General features: G+C 39.0%; 2 protein-coding genes and 1 long non-coding RNA gene across 5 annotated transcripts in view; 2 read left to right on the top strand and 1 right to left on the bottom strand.

The window, feature by feature from the left end:
- The window catches only part of LOC134200481 (uncharacterized), a 330115-nt gene that overhangs the window by 153697 nt on the left and 156108 nt on the right, over positions 1 to 20310 (top strand). The window lies entirely within an intron of this gene.
- LOC110384750 (WD repeat-containing protein 7) overlaps positions 1 to 20310 on the bottom strand; it is a 130519-nt gene that overhangs the window by 34394 nt on the left and 75815 nt on the right. The gene's annotated exons all lie outside the window — the stretch shown is intronic.
- Positions 15066 to 16134, top strand: CPFL1 (cuticular protein CPFL family 1). The gene is made up of 2 exons (NM_001163907.1): positions 15066 to 15116; positions 15233 to 16134. The coding sequence occupies exons 1-2, from the start codon at positions 15105 to 15107 to the stop codon at positions 15995 to 15997; spliced, it is 777 nt and encodes a 258-aa protein (NP_001157379.1). The 5' UTR covers positions 15066 to 15104; the 3' UTR covers positions 15998 to 16134.

The raw sequence follows: 20310 nt of genomic DNA on the forward strand, positions 1-20310 counted from the left end.
TACATGATTATTTTTTAACAAATCACGCCCGCAACAAGTTATGAATAAAATCTAACACAGAATACTTCCACTTATAATTCACTTACGTAAATAGAAGCTCGTCTCAAGTGCAAGTTCGGATTTCGTAAAGCTAATTTGACTTGTTTCTTTTTTGTATACTTTGCTATCGGTTACTTTAAACCTCACTTGCATTGGAGTGATATTTCGTGGGTCATTCTCATTCATGGGTATTTCATGGGTTCATTCTATCGGGTCAATAATTGAAAGCATCGTTGGATTAGTCAAATTAATATCCGACAATCCAAGCGTACTGTTTAAGTATGTATGTCAGTCTCTGGTATACATGACACATGAATCCTAATTCCTGTAAGTGAGTCGACTATTATCAAAGCCGGCAATGTGACTTTTGGACGATTATTGGTAAATCAGAAAAACGAATTATTGACTTTGTATTCCATTGGCAGTCACAAAACTCTTCTGAACGACATCTTAGATAAATAACAGGTTAAGTATTAACCTTTATTTAATGCAGGTTTTGAACCGTATTCTTTGAAGGAGACGATTATATTCAAATCAATCTGTATTGACATATCAATAACATTTTTTTGTCCAAATGCACAGATTGCCCCTTTGATAATAGACGACTCAAGTCAAGTAAGCAAGTAGAATACTATCCAAGATTAAGACTCCATTACCGCGACGGCTTTACCAGACTTGTAGAGTTTGAATTTCGGCCAACATTACGCAATACAATCTACCTGAACCAGACTATCGTAATTGGCACCGAATTCGACAATGATAATGACACTCACAACGACCATATATGCCGTGTGCCGGTCTACCTTCATACAAGAACCGGACCAGAGAACCTTGGACCGTAACAAAGTTTAACTGCAAAACGATAACAAAAACATACTCATGAATACATTTCGCAAGGTCTCGTTTTTTTTTATTGCTTAGATGGATGGACGAGCTCACAGCCCACCTGGTGTTAAGTGGTTACTGGAGCCCAGAGACATCTACGACATAAATGCGCCACCCACCTCGAGATATAAGTTCTAAGGTCTCAAGTAAAGTTACGACGGCTGCCCCGCCCTTCAAACCGAAACGCATTACTGCTTCACGGCAGAAATAGGCAGGGCGGTGGTACCTACCCGTGCGGACTCACAAGAGGTCCTACCACCAGTGAAAGTGAATGAAGTTTAAATCAAGGATACTTCTGTTGACCAATCACTCCGCCATTAATTTTATGCACACAAGTGCGGGTACCTATATCTGCCGCGTAGTATTTCGAGACGAGTAGACGTTCAGACATTCAAGGCTATGATAGGTAACCATTTTTAACACCAGATTTACCATGCGTTCTTTTGTTTCCTCCTCCTTGCGTCGATAATCCTCAGTGCTGAGGGTCGTGGCCTCCTCTAATCACTTTCTCCTGCATCATCTTGCGCCATTCCTGCCTGTCCTCGGCTGTGTGGGTAGCAACGTGGACTGAGGTATTTATTTATAGGTTTATTAAACACCAAAAAACCCCACCATACTTAGCGTGAGAACGATAATCCGTCATAAAATGTGATACGTATAAAATTCGTTACATAAACAAGGCCGCGAACAAAGATTATACTATTAATGTTAGCTGTACCTGTGAGCGAGGATATAAAACAGGACAGGACTGGACAGGCCATTGCGAAATAAAGCCGCGGCTTATGTTAGAACTAATGAATATAATGTTCATATTAATTAATACTGTGTGACCCGGTGTTGCTTAACCTCTTTTGCGTTGCCAGTCAAATAACACGACGAAATGGCATCCTGGTGTCGGTCACGTCAGGCCGATTGTCGACTTTTTGTACGCTTTACATAGCTTTGCCAAATTGGAAATTATTAAACCGCGACATAGAGGCCAAAAGCTTGCGCGGACGAACGATGGAGGGGTCCTTTTGTGGGGAGCTTTTAGTTTTTATCCTACTTATGCTGATAGCCTTGAGAGGCTATTTCAGCTTCGCTAACGTGTAGGTGAGCTCACGGGGCTCAAACCGGAGTGGTGCTAACACTGGCCCTAGCAAGAGCGGTGCTTCGCAGAATCTACCACCGCATCGGAAACGCGACCCACTGAGAAGATCCGGCGAGAAACTCAGTGGGCTGTATCTGTGGGTTTTCTGGGGATTGGTATTCTAAATGATGAACCGGCATGCCTCAAGTGGAAGAAGTAAACTATTATGGCCTGGACACCACTTGCTTTAGGTCAACTTCAAGGATGTTCAGTTCTCCCCCCACATTTTTGAATACGGATACAAATCAGCTTAAAATATGTCAATAAAAATTACAAATCAGGGAAAACGTTGCGGAACGATTTAACGCATATTATGACGTCATTGTTTATTATTTCCGCGTTGAAGTTTCTCTGAATTCAATCAATGCATTACAGCTTCGGTTATCGAATTTATTTAAGCGCGAGAGATATCGCGCATCATGTGTTCCGTGGATAGGCTTTAACTAATTAATCATATAAACAAAAAAAAATTAATAAATTTGTAACAATGAACCATTTTGGAGTCTCTTTTTTTGTCAGGGGGCGAACATCCTACGTGGTCCCCGCGCTTAGGGGGCGCTCGGGGTATGTGAGACTGGACGGTCCGCAGATGTTTTTTTTTTATTGCCGTACAGGCAGACGAGCATACGGGCCACCTGATGGTGAGTGGTCACCGTCGCTCATGGACGTCAGCAATGCCAGGGGCAGAGCCGAGCCGCTGTCTACCAAACGGTATTAAACAATACTCTCCAGAAGCCTCGTTTGAAGGAGGACATGTCATAGCGCTCGGGAAACACCGTGGAGGGGAGCTCATTCCAAAGCCCATGTTGAGAGCGAACCGCAGCACCAGTTTGGGACCTACGACTTTTTGATTTGTTAATCATGCATATACTCACTATGTTGTTAGTATTGGACCTCAATCGCTGAAGCCGTACGTGTCTACTTATTGATGATTATTGATGATGAAACGTCAATGGATCCGCGTTATGCTAATTTGTTCTTTTTTTTAATTTCCCCTTCTTAATTTCCTTCCATTGAATCCATTGAACAAGACGACCTGAATAATACTTAAAGAATTATTCTACCACAATTAAGAGTTCTGTTTCGAGATGGGGGGAGAGGGTTAGGGGGGTCATTCTGTAGTGAAGTCTGTTTTACTCCTCTAGAAAAAAATATAAACATTATTTTTACTGCCATTGGAGGTAGACGGCCCACTTATGGAGGTCAGCAATGCCAGGGGTAGAGCCAAATAGCTTCCAGCCTACCGAGTACAGAACCCTAACAAGCTTATAAACTGCATACTTCCTTATTAAACGAAAAATCACGTCACATATCACCGATACGTCCGAAAATGAATATCGATTTTACGGTATACACTTATCAGTATTGAATTTAAGTCGAGAATCGTGTGGCTTTTTTGGGGTATGTGTTTTTGTGGGTACATTGCTGGTGTAGCTGGTCCGCCGAGTCGGTGTCCCCGTGAAGGTCACACCGTGCTCTTATATCATTATGTCCGGTAGCCGATCGGAATGTCGGGTGAAAGGCTAGTTTTAATTGATGGGAGGTAGCGATAGCGTTGCTATGATCACCTTCTTACTCTTAACTGGAAAGAAAACACGCAGGGAAATTTTTGGATGGTATTTTTTTTGATACACTACGGGCAAATCAAATCAAATCAAATCAAATCAAAAAAGTTTTATTCAACATAAATGAAAGTACATACTTGTTGAACGTCAAAAGAACTACCGCCAATTCACAAGAATTAGCCTCCGTCCTGAGAAGAATTCGCAAGAAACTCAGCGGGCATGTCTTTTTTTTTTTTTGAAATATTAGATTATTTTTTTTTTAATATTAGTTTTTTAATAATATTAATATTTGATTTTTTTAAATATTCATTTTTACAATAAGTAATTATAACATAGCAATTATTACAATATTGAAATGCCCGGAGCGAGTAACTCATTCCCACTTTGTGCAATCTTCTAGATAATCATTGACTTTGGCCTACGCGTTTGGCCTACCGAGTTTTAAATTATCACCAGCGCCCATAGACATCAAAAACGCGAATAGCGCCGCCTAGCTTGACACTTGAGACCTATGTCTTAATTTTATAATTATTACGCGAATTATATTTTCTTGCGGATGATGATTCCTAATACACGAATTGAAAAACTATTTCATTACAAAAAAAAAAAACTGGCTGTCAGCGGGATTTGAACTCTGGCACGGTCGCATCCCTTGCAGCACCGGGTGTCTTAATATTTTAGGCCACGACTGCTTTGATGTATTTAAAAATTCGTCCAACTCTATTTCACATTAGTAGGTATACTCAGCATCAATCGTTCTCGTAAAAAACGACAGTTGATTCTTATATGCAGTACTCAATCAAGATAGAAAATTTAACTGTCACTACCCACACGTCCTTCGAAGTCTCTAAGCGTACCTAAAATCGTAAAAGCACAAAGCATAATACGTACAATTGCATAAAACGTAAAAGCAATAACATTTTATTTTGTTTATCGTTAAAATCGCTATCGCCTACGCAACGTGAACGACTCCTTATAAGGTCGGCGAAGTGAACGGCGCGGAGGCGTGACACAGCCTTACTATATAGTCCATCTAGATCTATAACAACAAGTATCAAAACTAGGATTTTTGTCTAAAGTTCTTTTTTTTTTCTTTTTATACGAATAATTTATATACAGACGTTTGCACACGGCACCAGTGTGCTTAGAGTGCGAGTTTTTTAACGTTCTCGATAACGTAAAAGTTAACTAAAATGCAGTGGAAAACGCACTAAGCAAGCACACTTAATCGAATGCATTGCTAATCAAAAACAAATGTCATATTTTATTTTTATTATCTACTACCGTCATCGTATTATAATAAACTAGAGGTCACGCAGTAGTCGAAATTCGACTATAATTAATTGGAATTGTAAGTTTGTACACTATTATGATTGTATTTTATACTTCTATAATCACAAATTTCGCCAAAACTACACTATAAAAATATTAACAAAGACAAACAATATTTAATCTATTCTCAATTTGACAACAGACGTCAAGAACAAAAGTTTGACAATAAATAGCATGCATGCGTGTGTGCGTCAAATACATGGTATGTAGTGTGTGTAATGTTTTCTTTATTGATTTAAAGTATCTTTTATGCATTATTTTCAAAAAATATTAGCATTGTGCACTCCTTCTCTATATTCTCTATAAGTGTGGAAAATTTCATACTCCTCCGTCCGCGCAATTTTCGTAAAAAGGGATACAAAGTTTTTGCTTCACGTATTAATATAATAAATACTAGATGCAATTCGATACTAGGTAATACGTACTAGATACTAGTTTGTAAGTCTTATTTATAAGTAGTTTATGATAGTATGTCGAAATCGCTTCAGTACTTCTCGGGTAAGTCCCGAACCAACAAACATTTAAAAAAACTATTAATATAGATACAGTTCAGTCTTAGACGTTACTGGTGGTAGGACATCTTGTGAGTTCGCACGGATAGGTACCATACCCCGCCTATTTCTGCCGTGAAGCAGTAATGCGTTTCGGTTTGAAATGTGGGGCAAGCGTTGTAACTATACTGAGACCTTAGAACTTATATCTCAAGGTGGGTGACGCATTTACGTTGTAGATATCTATGGGTTTCAGTAACCACTTAACACCAGATGGGCTGTGAGCTCGTCCGCTCATCTAAGCAAAAAAAGACGTTATCAAAATAACTTTTACGTTTTAATCCACTAACTCGTCAAAATGAAAGGTCAGAAATAATATCACGACAATTTAAAAAAAAATGGGAGATCGTATCGATCGTTGGTACAACGTATAGCTCAAGTATGTTCACGAGCGCTCACACTTGAAGGCCTGTTAAAAGTAGTTACGCTGTCTGCCTGCAAGACCAGAGTTTAAAAAAATATAACACGAATTTCGAATAGTATGTGATTATATTTAAAAGGTCAGCCTACACAAGACTTGAGCTATTAGACGACCAACATGGTTTGATCCTTGGCATTTCCTGAATTACTTAAAAGCTTGTGTAAATCGGAGAGGGTAAAAAATAAAACGTATTATATATTTTTTTTATTGCCGTATAAGCAGACGAGCATACGGCCCACCTGATGGTGAGTGGTTACCGTCGCTCATGGACGTCAGCAATGCCAGGGGCAGAGCCGAGCCGCTGCCTACCGTTTAATACTCTCCACAAGCCTCGTTTAAAGAAGGACATGTCATAGCGCTCGGGAGACACCGTGGAGGGGAGCTCATTCCAAAGCCCATGTTGAGAGCGAACCGCAGTACCAATTTGGAATCTGCGACTTTTTGATTTGTTAATCATGCATATACTAACTATGTCATTAGTATTGGACTTCAATCGCTGAAGCCGTACCGGAATGAATTGATATTTCAGTGGCATTTGCCGTAATTAATGTAAGATGATGCCTTTCCTATTGCGTGTCGGAGTATTAAGTCGAGAGAGCGCATTTTTAAGATTATACTAGCGATCCCGACAGAAGTTGTCCTGCAAAAATTCATTCAAGTCGATCCAGCCGTTTAGTTGTAGTATAGATAAATAACCTAGATACCGACTGCAGCGCTATCTGCCGGGTTGATTTGTGAATCTAAACCATCCAGGGTGCCATCCAAACGCATACAAAAAAAAATCATTCAAACCGGTCCAGCCGTTTAGGAGGAGTTCAATGACAAACACACGCACAGAAGAAATATATATATATATATATATATATATATATATTTCATTGGTTCAAACATTTGGTTAATTAAGGATATATTTTTTAATTTGTCCGTGCGGTATACTGTTTGGCCAGTGGTAAGCATGTTCCGTCTCGCTCACTCCCAATCTCGTGTTACTATAACTAATAAGTAGCAAAAGAATGATGCAAAAACGACCTTAACGCTCTGTAGTTTGCTTTGATATTCCAGTGACACGTTCTAATTATATCGAAGTTGATAAAAAACAAACTTACACCTTATTCGCTACAAGCGTGGGCTCGAGTTTCAGACACGCATTCTAAAATTACCATATCTGATATCACAAGTCGCCAGTGTTTTAAGCAAAACAAAATATATAATTTTTGGAATTCGTGGATACATTTCTTTTTTGTTTGCTTTTAAAAATACTGCATTTAGATACGTGACAGTTTTTACGAAGGTATTTTTTTATCCTAGTGACCTCGATGGGTCATACTAGATTCAGCGAACGAGTAGGTGAGCTCACGGGGCTGTAACTTAATGATGTTGCTAACACTGGCCAAAGCAGTGCTTCGCTGAATCTATCACTGAATCGGAAACGCGACCCACTGAGAAGATCCGGCGAGAAACTCAGTGGTCTGTGTCTGAAGGCCGATGACTGTCTAAAGCACCAAGCTTTTGTCAACATTTGAAAGCCGCCAAAAAAATTATATTGGCATACAATCTTTGGGCATCACCCATTGGCCAACGCAGACAATAATAAAAGTCTACTAACAAACCTAAATTTAGTACTAATTTCGTTGTTCGCGATTCAAAGACGTAATTAAATTCACGCGAGATTAAACCTCAAAAGCAGTTTTAAACCAAGATTCTTTTAAGATTTGCGACAGTCTATACTATGGATTTTAGTACATCAAGTATTAATAGGCTACATACATAAGAATTTCGTTTTTTTTAAACCCACAAGTTGACATTGTCTTGTCGTGACGTTATATTCTGACATTAGCCTTTGTTAATGTCGATGGATAACTTTTTAATAGCATTCGAAGTCCAACGTAGCGTGATTATCTTTAGGTTATTACCGCTCACATTTTATTATAATCAATGAAGATAGATGAGAATTGACATCCCTAACATGCTAAGTATTTTTTTCCCGTACCTATGCGCAACTGGTAGCCTAAGGGGCTATTCCAACTACGCCCCGACGGGTAGGTAAGCTCACGGTCTCAACCTGAGAGAATTTGCTAACACTAGCCCTACCAAGAGTAGTGCTTCGCAAAACCTACCACCGAATCGGAATCGCGACCCACTGAGATCGCGATCCGATGAGAAATTCAGTGGGACACACCACCCTATCTAAAAACAAAGCGAAAACTCACACATCCATATTGGGCAGAGAAAAAAAAAACGGTAACCTTCATTTGGAACCATAAATACACACAATAAGAGATTGCATTATACTCTATGTAATGTCAAGTTATAATCTAACATTACCAAATTCCGCGGCGCGACCCGCACAGCTGCGCCCGCGACAATGCCGCTAGTGATGTAGCCGAAATAACGGGATTTCGGTCGGTTATAATTATTACCTATTTTTTTTAAATTTTCAATTTATTAATGTTTTATTACAAGTATAAAAGTGTATGCGCCACTGAATGACCGATCAATGTAGCTAACGAACATCAGCAAAACGCACGAACAGGCCGCTGCCTACGAAACCTACATTAAGTTCTAGATTAATAAGATTTAAATAAGAAGTACTGATTTTTTGGAAATGTTTCAGTGAAATGATGACTTCTACAATACGCGATCATTTACTTAATTTATACGTTATTTGAGCTTAAACAAAATAAATGTGCATAAATCGTTGATTATATGCGTTTCTAAGTACATTAATAAGGCACTCAAAACAATAGATCGGACATGATTACTTCAGTGAGCCACGTAGGTCTCCGGTGACCTACACGGCAATCAGAGAGTTAAACTTTTTTTTTTTTTTTTTTTTTTTTTTTTTTTTTTTCCCTACCTACGCTGATAGCCTTGAGAGGCTATTTCAGCTTCGCCCTAACGTTAGTAGGTGAGCTCGCGGGGCTCAACCGGAGAGTTGCTAACACTGACCCTAGCAAGAGCAGTGCTTCGCAGAATCTACCACCGGATCGGAAACGCGACCCACTGAGAAGATCCGGCGAGAAACTCAGTGGGCTGTGTCTATGGGTTAGTTCACTCGTCGAGCCCTTCGTCGCAAGCGACGGGTTCGACGAGGACGGTGACCGGTGCTTGTGGTGCCTAAAAGCACCGTTAATGGATCAGGAGGATCCGTAATGACGTGCTTTGGGCGACGTCGACGGTTTACCATTCGGTCTACTGGGTCGGGTATGTAATTTCCAGCGGCTACGATGAGAGGGTTCTCATGTCGTGCCGCCTTCTCAAAATGGCGCAGCGATGCCGACTGCAGGTACTTACTAACTGAATCGAGCTCCAGGTCATCGTGGAGATCCACGTTCCTAAGGAACCAAGGCGCTCCGACGGCTATCCTGCAGAATCGGGATTGAATAACCTGAAGGGATTTCATGTGGGTGCGGGCTGCGTGAGCGAACACTACGCTTGCATACGTCATGACGGGGCGTATACAAGTTTTGTAGAGAGTTACCTTATTGCGGAGGGACAGTTTGCTTCGACTACAAAGCATTGGATAGAGTCGTTCTAGGATAAACGCGGCGCGGTCGCGAGAGTTAAACACTAGTTTTCTAACGCTCAAGCCGCAACAATTATAACAAACACGTAAATATAAGGCGTTAATTTCGTACGTAGATCACTAATTTGATTTGCCGTATGCAAAAATCTATTTTTTTTTTTTTTTTTATTTATTTATTTATGTACACACAGAAAACAAGACACAGTACAGAGTAATAGGAAAATTATGTACAAAGGCACTGCTTATTTCTTTGAGAAATCTCTTCCAGCAGACCTGCGAGAGGATAATGAGAATAATAATAAAAAGTGATAAGTGTGTGTAGAACACATAACTAAAATAACAAATACAACATGAGAATTATAGCACATACACATAGCAAATATTATAAGTAACACAGTAACACTCGTATATGCGAAGAGTATAGAACCATGATCATTCGGTTGATGATAGATAAAATTGTTTGACCTTGTATTTAAAAACGGAAACAGACTTGCAAACTCGGATGTCAGCCGGCAACGAATTCCACAGTCTGACCGCGTGCACAGTAAAGGAGTGAGAATAGAAATTGGTTTTGTGGGAAGGGAATAACAAAACAGAACGTTGGTTGGACCTGCAGGGAGCATCAGGAGAACGAATGAAAGAGAATCGCTCACGTAAATATAAGGGAGAAGTGGGCTTATGTAGGATATTGAATAGGAGACATAATATTCGAGTATTCCTACGAAGGCGTATAGGGAGCCATTTAAGTTCTTTGCGAAAATGAGAAACATGATCGAATTTTCTGAGATTGTATATAAAACGGATACATAGATTTTGCATCCTCTCAAGCTTGTTTGAGAGCTCCTCAGTGGCATCCAAGTAGCAGGCATCGGCGTAATCAATTATGGGTAGAATGAGAGCTTGGTCGAGAGATATTTTTGTATGCTGAGGTAAGAAGCCCTGCAGACATCTCAACGAGTGCAAGGCAAAGTGCACCTTCCTACTAATCTCAGCAACGTGAGAACTCCACGAAAGATGTCGATCTACAATAACACCCAGGTTTTTAACTGAATCGGTTAGAGTTATTTGAGTCCCATCCAAATAAATTGGGGGGAGTATAGGATCGCTGAGTCTACTGCGCAATTGTTTACCCCCTATAATGATAGCCTGTGATTTTCCCGGATTAATGTGCAGACCGTAGGCTTTTGCCCATTCACTGATAGACTTCAGATCACTGTTCATCGCAGCAATAGCCGATTCAACTTCAGGCTCCGAGAAGTGGCGATATAGCTGGAGATCGTCTGCGTAGAGGTGGAATTTAGAAGATATAAGCCTAGTGACAGAGTTTATAAACACAGAAAACAGAAGAGGAGAAAGAACACCACCTATGTTACTCCAGTCGCATTAAGGTTTTGATTTCCTTGAATTTAAAAGTTCTCGGAGAGCGCAAGTGAGTCATCGCAAATGATGGAGTTTAGTAATGCTTCCAATTAAAGGCTGAGTTCGTATTCCGAGTAAATTGCTCAATTCTGTGTATTGAGGCTTATACTTGTTTATGGATTTTGAATTACGATTATTAATTTAAAAAAAATAGACACTACACCAGTGATTCTCAAACTTTTATTTGTTGCGGCACATATTTAACGATTTTAAAATTTGGCGGCACACAAAGAAAAAGATTTAAACTATTTACTTTCTAAAACACTGCATAAAACGTTTATAAAAAACCATTACATATACGAAATAAACTAATATATGCTTTAATAATATTTAAACGTTTAACAAGGGATTAATTACAAGCTAATAATAAAAAAAATCTTATTTGATATAATTTAATAATATTAACATCATTATATATTGGCAAAATTTGGCGGCATACTTTTGAAATTTCGCGGCACACAAAAGTGCCGCGGAACAGTGGTTGAGAATCACTGCACTACACATTTAACAAACACTAAATATATCTATAGAGTGCAGGAAATCCGAATCCCGGAATAAATCCCGTTCCGTCCCATCCCTATAAGACGGACAAACAAACATAATATTATACTATGTATCACGATTAGTTGGTCGCGCAACACGACGGTGCGATTGACCCAGTCTCTATAAAATCATGCAAACTAATCTAATCCTTATTTGTTGCAGATTAAAGACTAAAAACAGTTCTAATATATAAATCATAAGCCATTGTAGAATTGAAACAAGGAATTCTAGCGTTTATATGCCAAAGAATTTTAAACTTTATTTCTGTACACATTAAAAAAGTAATCGTTTGAATTTCAAACTCTCGTAATGACCATAAATTTAGTACAACTGTTGCATTTGTAGAGTAGGTGCTTTTAATTTTCTTCCCGTTTGAGGCAAAGGAATTTTAAACATACAATTTAGGTTTACGAAATTCTTATTATATTTTTTATTCTTTGAGAAAGTGTTGGAGGGAAGGCAGCAAGCATATGGGATGTTTATTATTAGCGTCGAAGTAAGTTTCTACTACATATTGCCGATATCTAAGTTTTATTTCTTTGTAATTGACTACCTCTTTCACAGATTAACATGTTATTATTTTTCCGATTTTCGGCAAAAGGTTCATTTCACATACAGCCAACCATAACAACATACATAATATTATTATAGTAATAAAAAATAAATTAAATCTATAGTAGAAAACTACTATAACAGTACCGGGGTAAGATACGACTTAAGGAAAACATTTTTTGTAAAACAATGTAATCTTGTAACTTAAATTCGAAATATCTTCGATTTTATTTAGTTACATCTTTTTTACACGAATAAAATTTTATGTAAATTGACATTGGCACCACAACATTGCCATTGCGAATCCTTAGAAATTCCATATCCCAATTAAAGGATGGGTAAGTTCATTGACCTATTTTCTGTCACACACAAAAAAAGAAAGCTCTAACGTGATATATTCAGTACCAACAACCAACCTTTGGTACCAACCAATACAAGGAATCCAGTAACTTTGGACCAACATTAGTCTAAATGTTGGTCGAATACTCATCAGGCAATACAAGTGTGTAATACCTACATTGAAAAAAAAAAACAGTAAACCCAAATAAAGAGACGCTGCTTAAGGTGTAAATTTAAAATTACTTTTACGGTTTAATAATCTCACCTGTATTACTTTCATTAAATTATTTCCAACACTTCGAATACTGTAAAATACCTTTAAACGAGGAATTCTTGTATATTAATTTAAATATAATCTGAATCTCGGAAACGGCTCCTACGATTTTGATAAAATTTAGTATGCAGGGGATTTCGGGGGCGATAAATCGATCTAGCTACGAGTTATTTTCAGAAAATGTTGTTTTATTCGTGTTTTCAATAATCAACTCTTCCCGACATCTATTGGCGAATAATAATACTATTTTTCTTAATTGAGAGCAACTAACCGCTTTAAAGACACAACAAGATGGCGTTATCAAAAAAAAACCGTCATCTAGTTAGGTTTAACTGCAAAATACACGTAATAGAAACGGATATGCGAACGTGTTTTGTTGAAGACAACCGCATTTATTTATTTATATTAAAAAGATAATTTAGAAAAACGAAATTAACATAATGTTATTATATGCAGAAATGTTGACGGGCAAGTAAGCGCGCCGCATCTCAGAGTCTGAATTGATTAAACATTCTTAGATCGTCATTTTTTTTGTTGCTGTATTACGTGGGCCATAGGTTATACAGGTCCATACGGTCTACAACTTTGGTAAGTTTGAAAATTCTTTATATGGGTGAAATCTCGACTGCATCATGTTAAGGCTATCCCAGAATTTAGACCGAAATGCGTCATGATTTCGCGGTAGGCAGCGGCATGGTTCTGCCCCTGGCATTGCTGGAGTCCATCGGCGACGGTAACCACTCGCCATCAGGTGGGCCGCATGCTCGTCTGCCTACAAAGGCAATAAAAAAAAATATTTCGTGGTAGAAATACCAGAAAACACTCAATTACAGAATTTGCTGCCCATTCTCTGGTGAATCCCTTGGTCCAAGAGATATAACGGTCAGCCAACACCAGATAGTCATTATGATTTCCGTTAAAACCAATGCAATTTCGGAATTTTGCATTACAATTTAGTCAAACAATAAATAAGCCACAGCTGAAAGCTAAAACTACATCCCAGACGATCCAGTGACAGTGCTTAATGAAAAACAAAAAGTATTAACAACAACCAGCATAACAGAAAAGCTAAGGACGTAATCTAAAGATACCGTTGATTGTAGAATATAAAAAAAAAGAAATGACAGATGAAAATCATTTGACGTTTAATTTCGCGCCAAAACATTTTTTTTTTATAAAATCTCGTGTTTTTTAATCTCTCTGTAATGACCTACAATAGTGTTGCGAATATATAACTCAAATACAATATGCATTCAATTCATAATACACACGATTCAATACGTTTAAAGTCTTCGAAGACAAAATTGTCTTTGTAATAGAAGTAATTTTTTTAATAGATTATTTTTAGTGAATTTTAACAAACAAAAAAAAGACAAATTGAGTGAAAATAACTAAATCAATTGAGTTACTAGAATGTTGAAAATAAAAATTGTCTTCCAATGCATTGCCAACTAAAACATTTCCTACTTAGAATAATGACTTGCAGCTTCAAAGTCTAATAATAAAATATTTGTTCGGGCTGTCGGCGTATTTTATTGGCGTATATTAAGCTACAAATGAGGTAGACTTTTTAAGGTATTTTTTCTGGCCTAGTGGCATAAAACGCGACCCACAATACGTGATCAAGTTTCAAAACGTCATTACGTTTAAGTACCTCAAGCACCGGTCATCGTTCTCGTCGAACCCGTCGCTTGCGACGAAGGGCTCGACGAGTGAATTAACCCATAGACACAGGCCATTGAGTTTCTCGCCGGATCTTATCAGTGAGTCGCGTTTACAATCCGGTGGTAGATTCTGCGAAGCACTGCTCTTGCTAGGGCCAGTGTTAACAACACTCCCGGTTACAGCCCCGTGAGCTCACATACACGTCAATTAGAAGCTGAATTAGCCTCTCAAGGCTATCAGCATAGGTAGGAAAAAAGCGATCAGTTTTCAATAAATGTTTTTCATACATTATTCACACTTAACAATACAGACCGAAGCCTACACGGTATTCGCTGACGAGGTATCTATTCGGATTACCACAACGAATATAACATACACGTCCTACGGCTTAAAAGATAAAAATTAACACGGTCTTACAGATAGAGATGAATTTCATAATACCGAACAAATTTAGCAACGTTAATACTTAAGTTTTACCAGTTATTATATACCAGTATTAATTCAAAATAAATGTTTAGTTAGTAATCTTAAAGATTTACGTTAGTTTAATTAATAATAATAATTAATTAATTAATTTCAAAGTAATCTTGACAAAAATCTAAAAAGTTCGATAGTAATAGCTTAAGACTCCTTTTACAAAATTTACGAAAAAAAACAAAAAAAACTATGACACATGTCATTTCGTATGTCAATATTAAGGAGTTATTTCGCTTCCTGCCACCCTTCCCGCCCTTGAGACCGACCACTTACTTTTTTCAAGCGCGTACCCAGTTCCACGCCACTCTGCGGTGCTAGTATAAAAACATGCGGCGACGTAATGAGAGCATTCAGTAGCCTTCGCGCAGTCCACTACAGAAGTGCACGATGAGAGTTCTGGTTAGTCGAGCGCTTGTTATTGCGGGCGGCTTTGTTAGTTGTCAGTTGATGTGACGAGCGGTGTGTCCCGTGACTCTGGACAGGAGTGGTATGTGATGTTGTCTTGTGTGTTGCAGATCCTAGCCGCCGCCTTCCTCGCCTCCGCCGCAGCCGTTCCCTCGGGAGCGCTGCTGGCCGGACACTACAGCCACGGACTCGTTGCCCACGGCCTCGGAGCCCACGGCCTCGCAGCCCACGGCCTCGGAGCCCACGGCATTGCAGCCCACGGCATCGCAGCCCACGGCCTGGCCCCTGCCGCCCCCACCATCTCCGCCGGAGACATCCACGGCGCCGCCATCGACGCTCACGTTGAGGCCTCGGACCACGTCCGCGCCGCTGCCGACGCCGCCCGTGAACAGCACGACCAGGCCGCCGAGATCCACGGCCAGGCCGTCAACGCCGCCGTAGACCACTCCTGGCAGGCGGTCGACGCTGTCAAGACCGTTGAGGCTAAGCTGGACGGTGCCGCCGCCGGAGCCGCCCCCGTTCTTGCCAAGCAACTGGTCGGTCACGTAGCCGCCCCCGTGGTCGCCCACGCTGCCTATGGCGCCGCTCCCGTTGTCGCCCACGCTGGTTATGCCGGAGCTCACGCAGCTTATGGCGCTCCAGTGTTCGGACATGCCGCGTACGCCGCTCCCGCCAGCAAGACTGTGGTCTCTCAGTCTCTGACCCAGTCCCATCCCGCTCAGATCGCGCCTCTGCTCGCCTACGCCGGTCACGGTCTCGACTATGCTCACGGTCTAGACTATGGTCACGGACTCGACTATGCTCACGGACTCCCCCACGGACTCCCCCACGGACTCCCCCATGGACTCCCCCACGGACTCGCTCACGGATGGTAAACTGTGATATTAACTTTAGACGCCAAATTACCTAATACTCATTTCTGGAATTGTAAATAATTTAAAAATATACAGGCAAATGGAGGCGAGGATGTGTGTGAATAAATGAAATAGTAATTTTATTATACAATAACATATTATTATGGGCTTTGTGTTAAATCCTACGATCCGTCTATCCCTAGTAACCCGTATATACTTATTCATTATATACACACTATGACGTTCTATGATGCATATCAATCAATCAACAAAAGTAGTCGATAAACATATCCTTTACATCAAAACCAAAGAGTATTGTCGATTTGAAAAACGAATAAAAAAAAAAACAAATTAAAAAAAACAACATTCCGCTCTGGCATTCACATAGTTTAGTCAGCACATTAATCTAATTATCATAACCGATCTGCGAATAGGTAACAAGTAAGAAAACATCAAATTCACGCAAAACTAGAAACTAGAAACACACACACACACACAAGAACCGCATTCCGAATTATTTATACAATGAAACATTTTTAATTTTGAATTAATGACAAACTTAATTTTAATTCAAACATCACCACCGGTAATGGTTACATAATCAAAAAAAAAAACCTTACTCGCGCCAAAAACCGGAATGAACGAACGTAAAAGAGCAATAAAGATGATAATAATAATAATAATAAAAAATATATATAAAGCGGAAGTTTTGAGCGTGCAGCCTTGAACGATTCGCCATTGCCTGTCGAAATTAAGAAAAAAAAAAAACTAATCACGAAAAGCAGTTTACGCAAAAAATGTGTATGTATGTATGTACCTTATACAATAAATGTAATTGAATTTGATTTTTAGCCGACATTCTGAATAACTTTTAATTAGGTTACTAGCTGACCCGGCAGACTTCGTAGTGCCTCAATCGATAAACAAAAGACCTAAACTTTTGCATAAAATAAACTTGAAACAAACAAAAGGAATCCGTCCGACGGGGGACACATCAAAGGGAAAACAAAATTGTTATTTTTATTTATATTCCGAGCATTTTCATATTTATCTAACTTTTAAACCTTCTCTGGACTTCCACAAATAATTCAAGACCAAAATTAGCTAAATCGTTTTCGAGTTTTAGCGAGACTAACAAACAGCAATTCATTTTTATATAATATATAGTCAATATAGCCAAGTTTACGAATGTAACTTAGTGCTTTGAAACCATCGGCGGTTCAACGTACGATGGCTTGCGCAACAAGCGGGTTCGCTTGTGCGTTCGTTCTCCGCAGCCTTGGGGTCTTGGGGTCAAGCTTTGGGGTTACGCGCCACCGCATATCAACGGGACCGCCCAAAATCGGCCCGTGTAAGCTATACAAAACGACAAGACTGCGGTGTGTTACGTATAATAATGATTAACTAGTGGTCCCGCAGTAGTCGAAATTCGACTATAATTAATTGAAATTGTAAGTCTGTACACTATTATGATTGTATTTTCAAAGACTATTATTATACTTCTATAATCACAAATTCCGCCAAGACTACACTATAGAAAAATATCAATAAAGACGAACAATATTTAATCTATTCTCAATTTGACAACAGACGTCAAGAACAAAAGTTTGACAATAAATAGTATGCATTCGTGTGAGCGTCAAATACATGGTAGTGTGTGTGATGTTTTTTTTATTGATCTAAAGTATCTTTTATGCATTATTTAAAAAAAATATTAGCATTGTGCACTTCTTCTCTATATTCTCTATAAGTGTGAGAAATTTCATACTACTCCGTCCGCGCAATTTTCGTAAAAAGGGATACAAAGTTTTTGCTTCACGTATTAATATACAGTCAAACCTGGGTAAGTGAGAACTGGATAAGTGAGAAAACTCTATAAGTGAGAGTAATAGCCAGGACCCGTCATTTTAAGCTCCTAAAACCTCTATTAGCGAGAAACAGAAACCTCGGTAAGCGAGAGTCGTTTTTCCCTCATGGACCTCCGTAAGTGAGACTGCTACGTATCTATACCTCTATAAGCGACAGTCGAACTTTATTTATTTATATTATTTAGGAGGAACAAATGACAAAACAAATTACAAATTTAACATCTGCTATTTTATGACTCATTCTTAACTTTCGTGGAACTTCCTACCATTGTTTTTGTATTGTTTTCTCGTCAATATTGAAACTATTCTATTTAACGGAACTAAATAACGTTGCTATTTTATCGCATTCTTTTCGAATGGACACGTGTGCCTGTGTACCGTCCTGTTTGTCGGACTTACTCAGTTTATCGTTAATCAATTGCGAAGGAAAGTTCTGTTCTCCATCATGTCAAAACGGAAAATTAAAGTACTGTCATTAAGTGATAAACTTAAAATAGTGAATACGTTTGAATTCGGAAAATCCCGAAATCAAATTCAGAGGGTGCATTAGTGAGAAACTCGGGTTAGTGAGAAACCTCTATAAGCGAGAATGAGATAGTGCTCCCTTGAACTCTCGCTTATCCAGGTTTGACTGTATAGATAACAGGAATAACAATCTTTCCTCTCTCCTAGAATTGGAGACAAGCGATGGTAGTGAATCGTGCCTCAAATGCACCTGTGAGACATTGGTCCTAATTTTTGACTGCCTTCAAAATAGTAAGGCGGTTCTCAAATAGACTGTATTTTTTCAAAGCTGATTTTGACGATTCTTTTTTTTTTAAATTCGGTGCCTTTACTATAATAATATGAATTCCCGATAGTTTATTTTTATTATTCAGTCACTGCAACTCAGTCACTTGCAACAGTAATCAGTAATAAAAAAAAAATCCCATCAAAAATACTATATTGACTTGCTTCAAACGCGGCGGTACTAATGTTCTGGCGTACTCCGACAGTTTTATCTCTTTTAAATCATAATATCGAGAAGTGAAAGGCTATTTGGTTTAAGCGAGATTTCGCTTAACACGCGACAATCATCTTTGTAATTAAAGGTCCGTTTTATTTGGTACTAGCTTTTGCCCGCGACTCCGTCCGCTTGGAATAGTTACTTTGGCATGACGCTAAATTTTACCCCCCCACTTCTTTACGTAGAAAGTGAAAATATTTTGAAACATTATTTATTGTACTTGTATCGACCTTACCGTGATGTTATATAGCCTATAGCCTTCCTCAATAAATGGGCTATCTAACACTGAAAGAATTTTTCAAATCGGACCAGTAGTTCCTGAGATTAGCGCGTTCAAACAAACAAAATAAACAAACAACATTTATAATATTAGTATAGACTAGCAGTACTCGCCGGCTTCGCTGGGCATTTAAAATTAACTTTATTATTTATTGTTATTATTATTAGGCTCATATAAATATTATCCTATAGGCCTAGTATTTTCTACATGGATACCAAGTTTAAAGTCAATCGGATGCATGGTTCAGTAGTTATAACAGAACATCCGTAAAAACCACTGTGATTTATATATTAGTATAGACCAGACGATGATCGAGCTTTGCTCGCTTTTTGATAACGCCATCTTGTTGTGTCTTTAAAGCGGTTAGTTGCCCTCAATTAAGGAAAATAGTATTATTATTCGCCAATAGATGTCGGGAAGAGTTGGTTGTTGAAAACACGAATAAAACAACATTTACTGAAAATAAATCGTAGCTAGATCGATTTATCGCCCCCGAAATCCCATGTATACAAAATTTTATGAAAATCGTTGGAGTCGTTTCCGAGATTCAGATTATATATATACAAGAATTGCTCGTTTAAAAATAATAAGATAAGATTAGCATCAACAGTTCGATGTTTCTAATTGAACTCCGGTTACATTTACACAAACAGCCTTTCTTTTAAGCTGGCATAAAGTTAAAACTATTGCCGTAAAGAAAAAAGAAAAGAAACCTTGCACACCTCGATATGTTTCTTCGTATGTATGTATGTGCGCGTGTCACAACGCAATGCCGTAATTCAAATGAATCGACCGAGCTAGCTTCACTCGTGTGTGATTCCTATGACGCCATAACAAATACACGTGCGATCGTGTGTCGCTCAAGCGAAAACGATATGCGAATCAATTTGGAATGACGCGTTCTTCTTTTCAAGTTTTGAAGGTACGATTGTGAGTCCGCGCGGGTAGGCACCACAGCCCTTTATCCTTTGCATTAGACGCCTTCAGCTCTAACACTAGGAGCAGGCTTAGGGACCTCGGTAACCGTACTCGTCGAACTCGACGACAAAGAGTTCGACGTGCAACCTAACCCATGCATCAGCTCGCTGAGTTTCTCGCCGGATCTTCTCAGCGTCCTGGTGAAACTGGAAAGGGGCCTTCGGGCCACCAGTAATCTTTCAATAATAAAAAAAAAACCGCA

The sequence above is a fragment of the Bombyx mori genome, chromosome 2, assembly GCF_030269925.1.
Source record: "Bombyx mori chromosome 2, ASM3026992v2".
Classification (NCBI taxonomy): domain Eukaryota; kingdom Metazoa; phylum Arthropoda; class Insecta; order Lepidoptera; family Bombycidae; genus Bombyx; species Bombyx mori.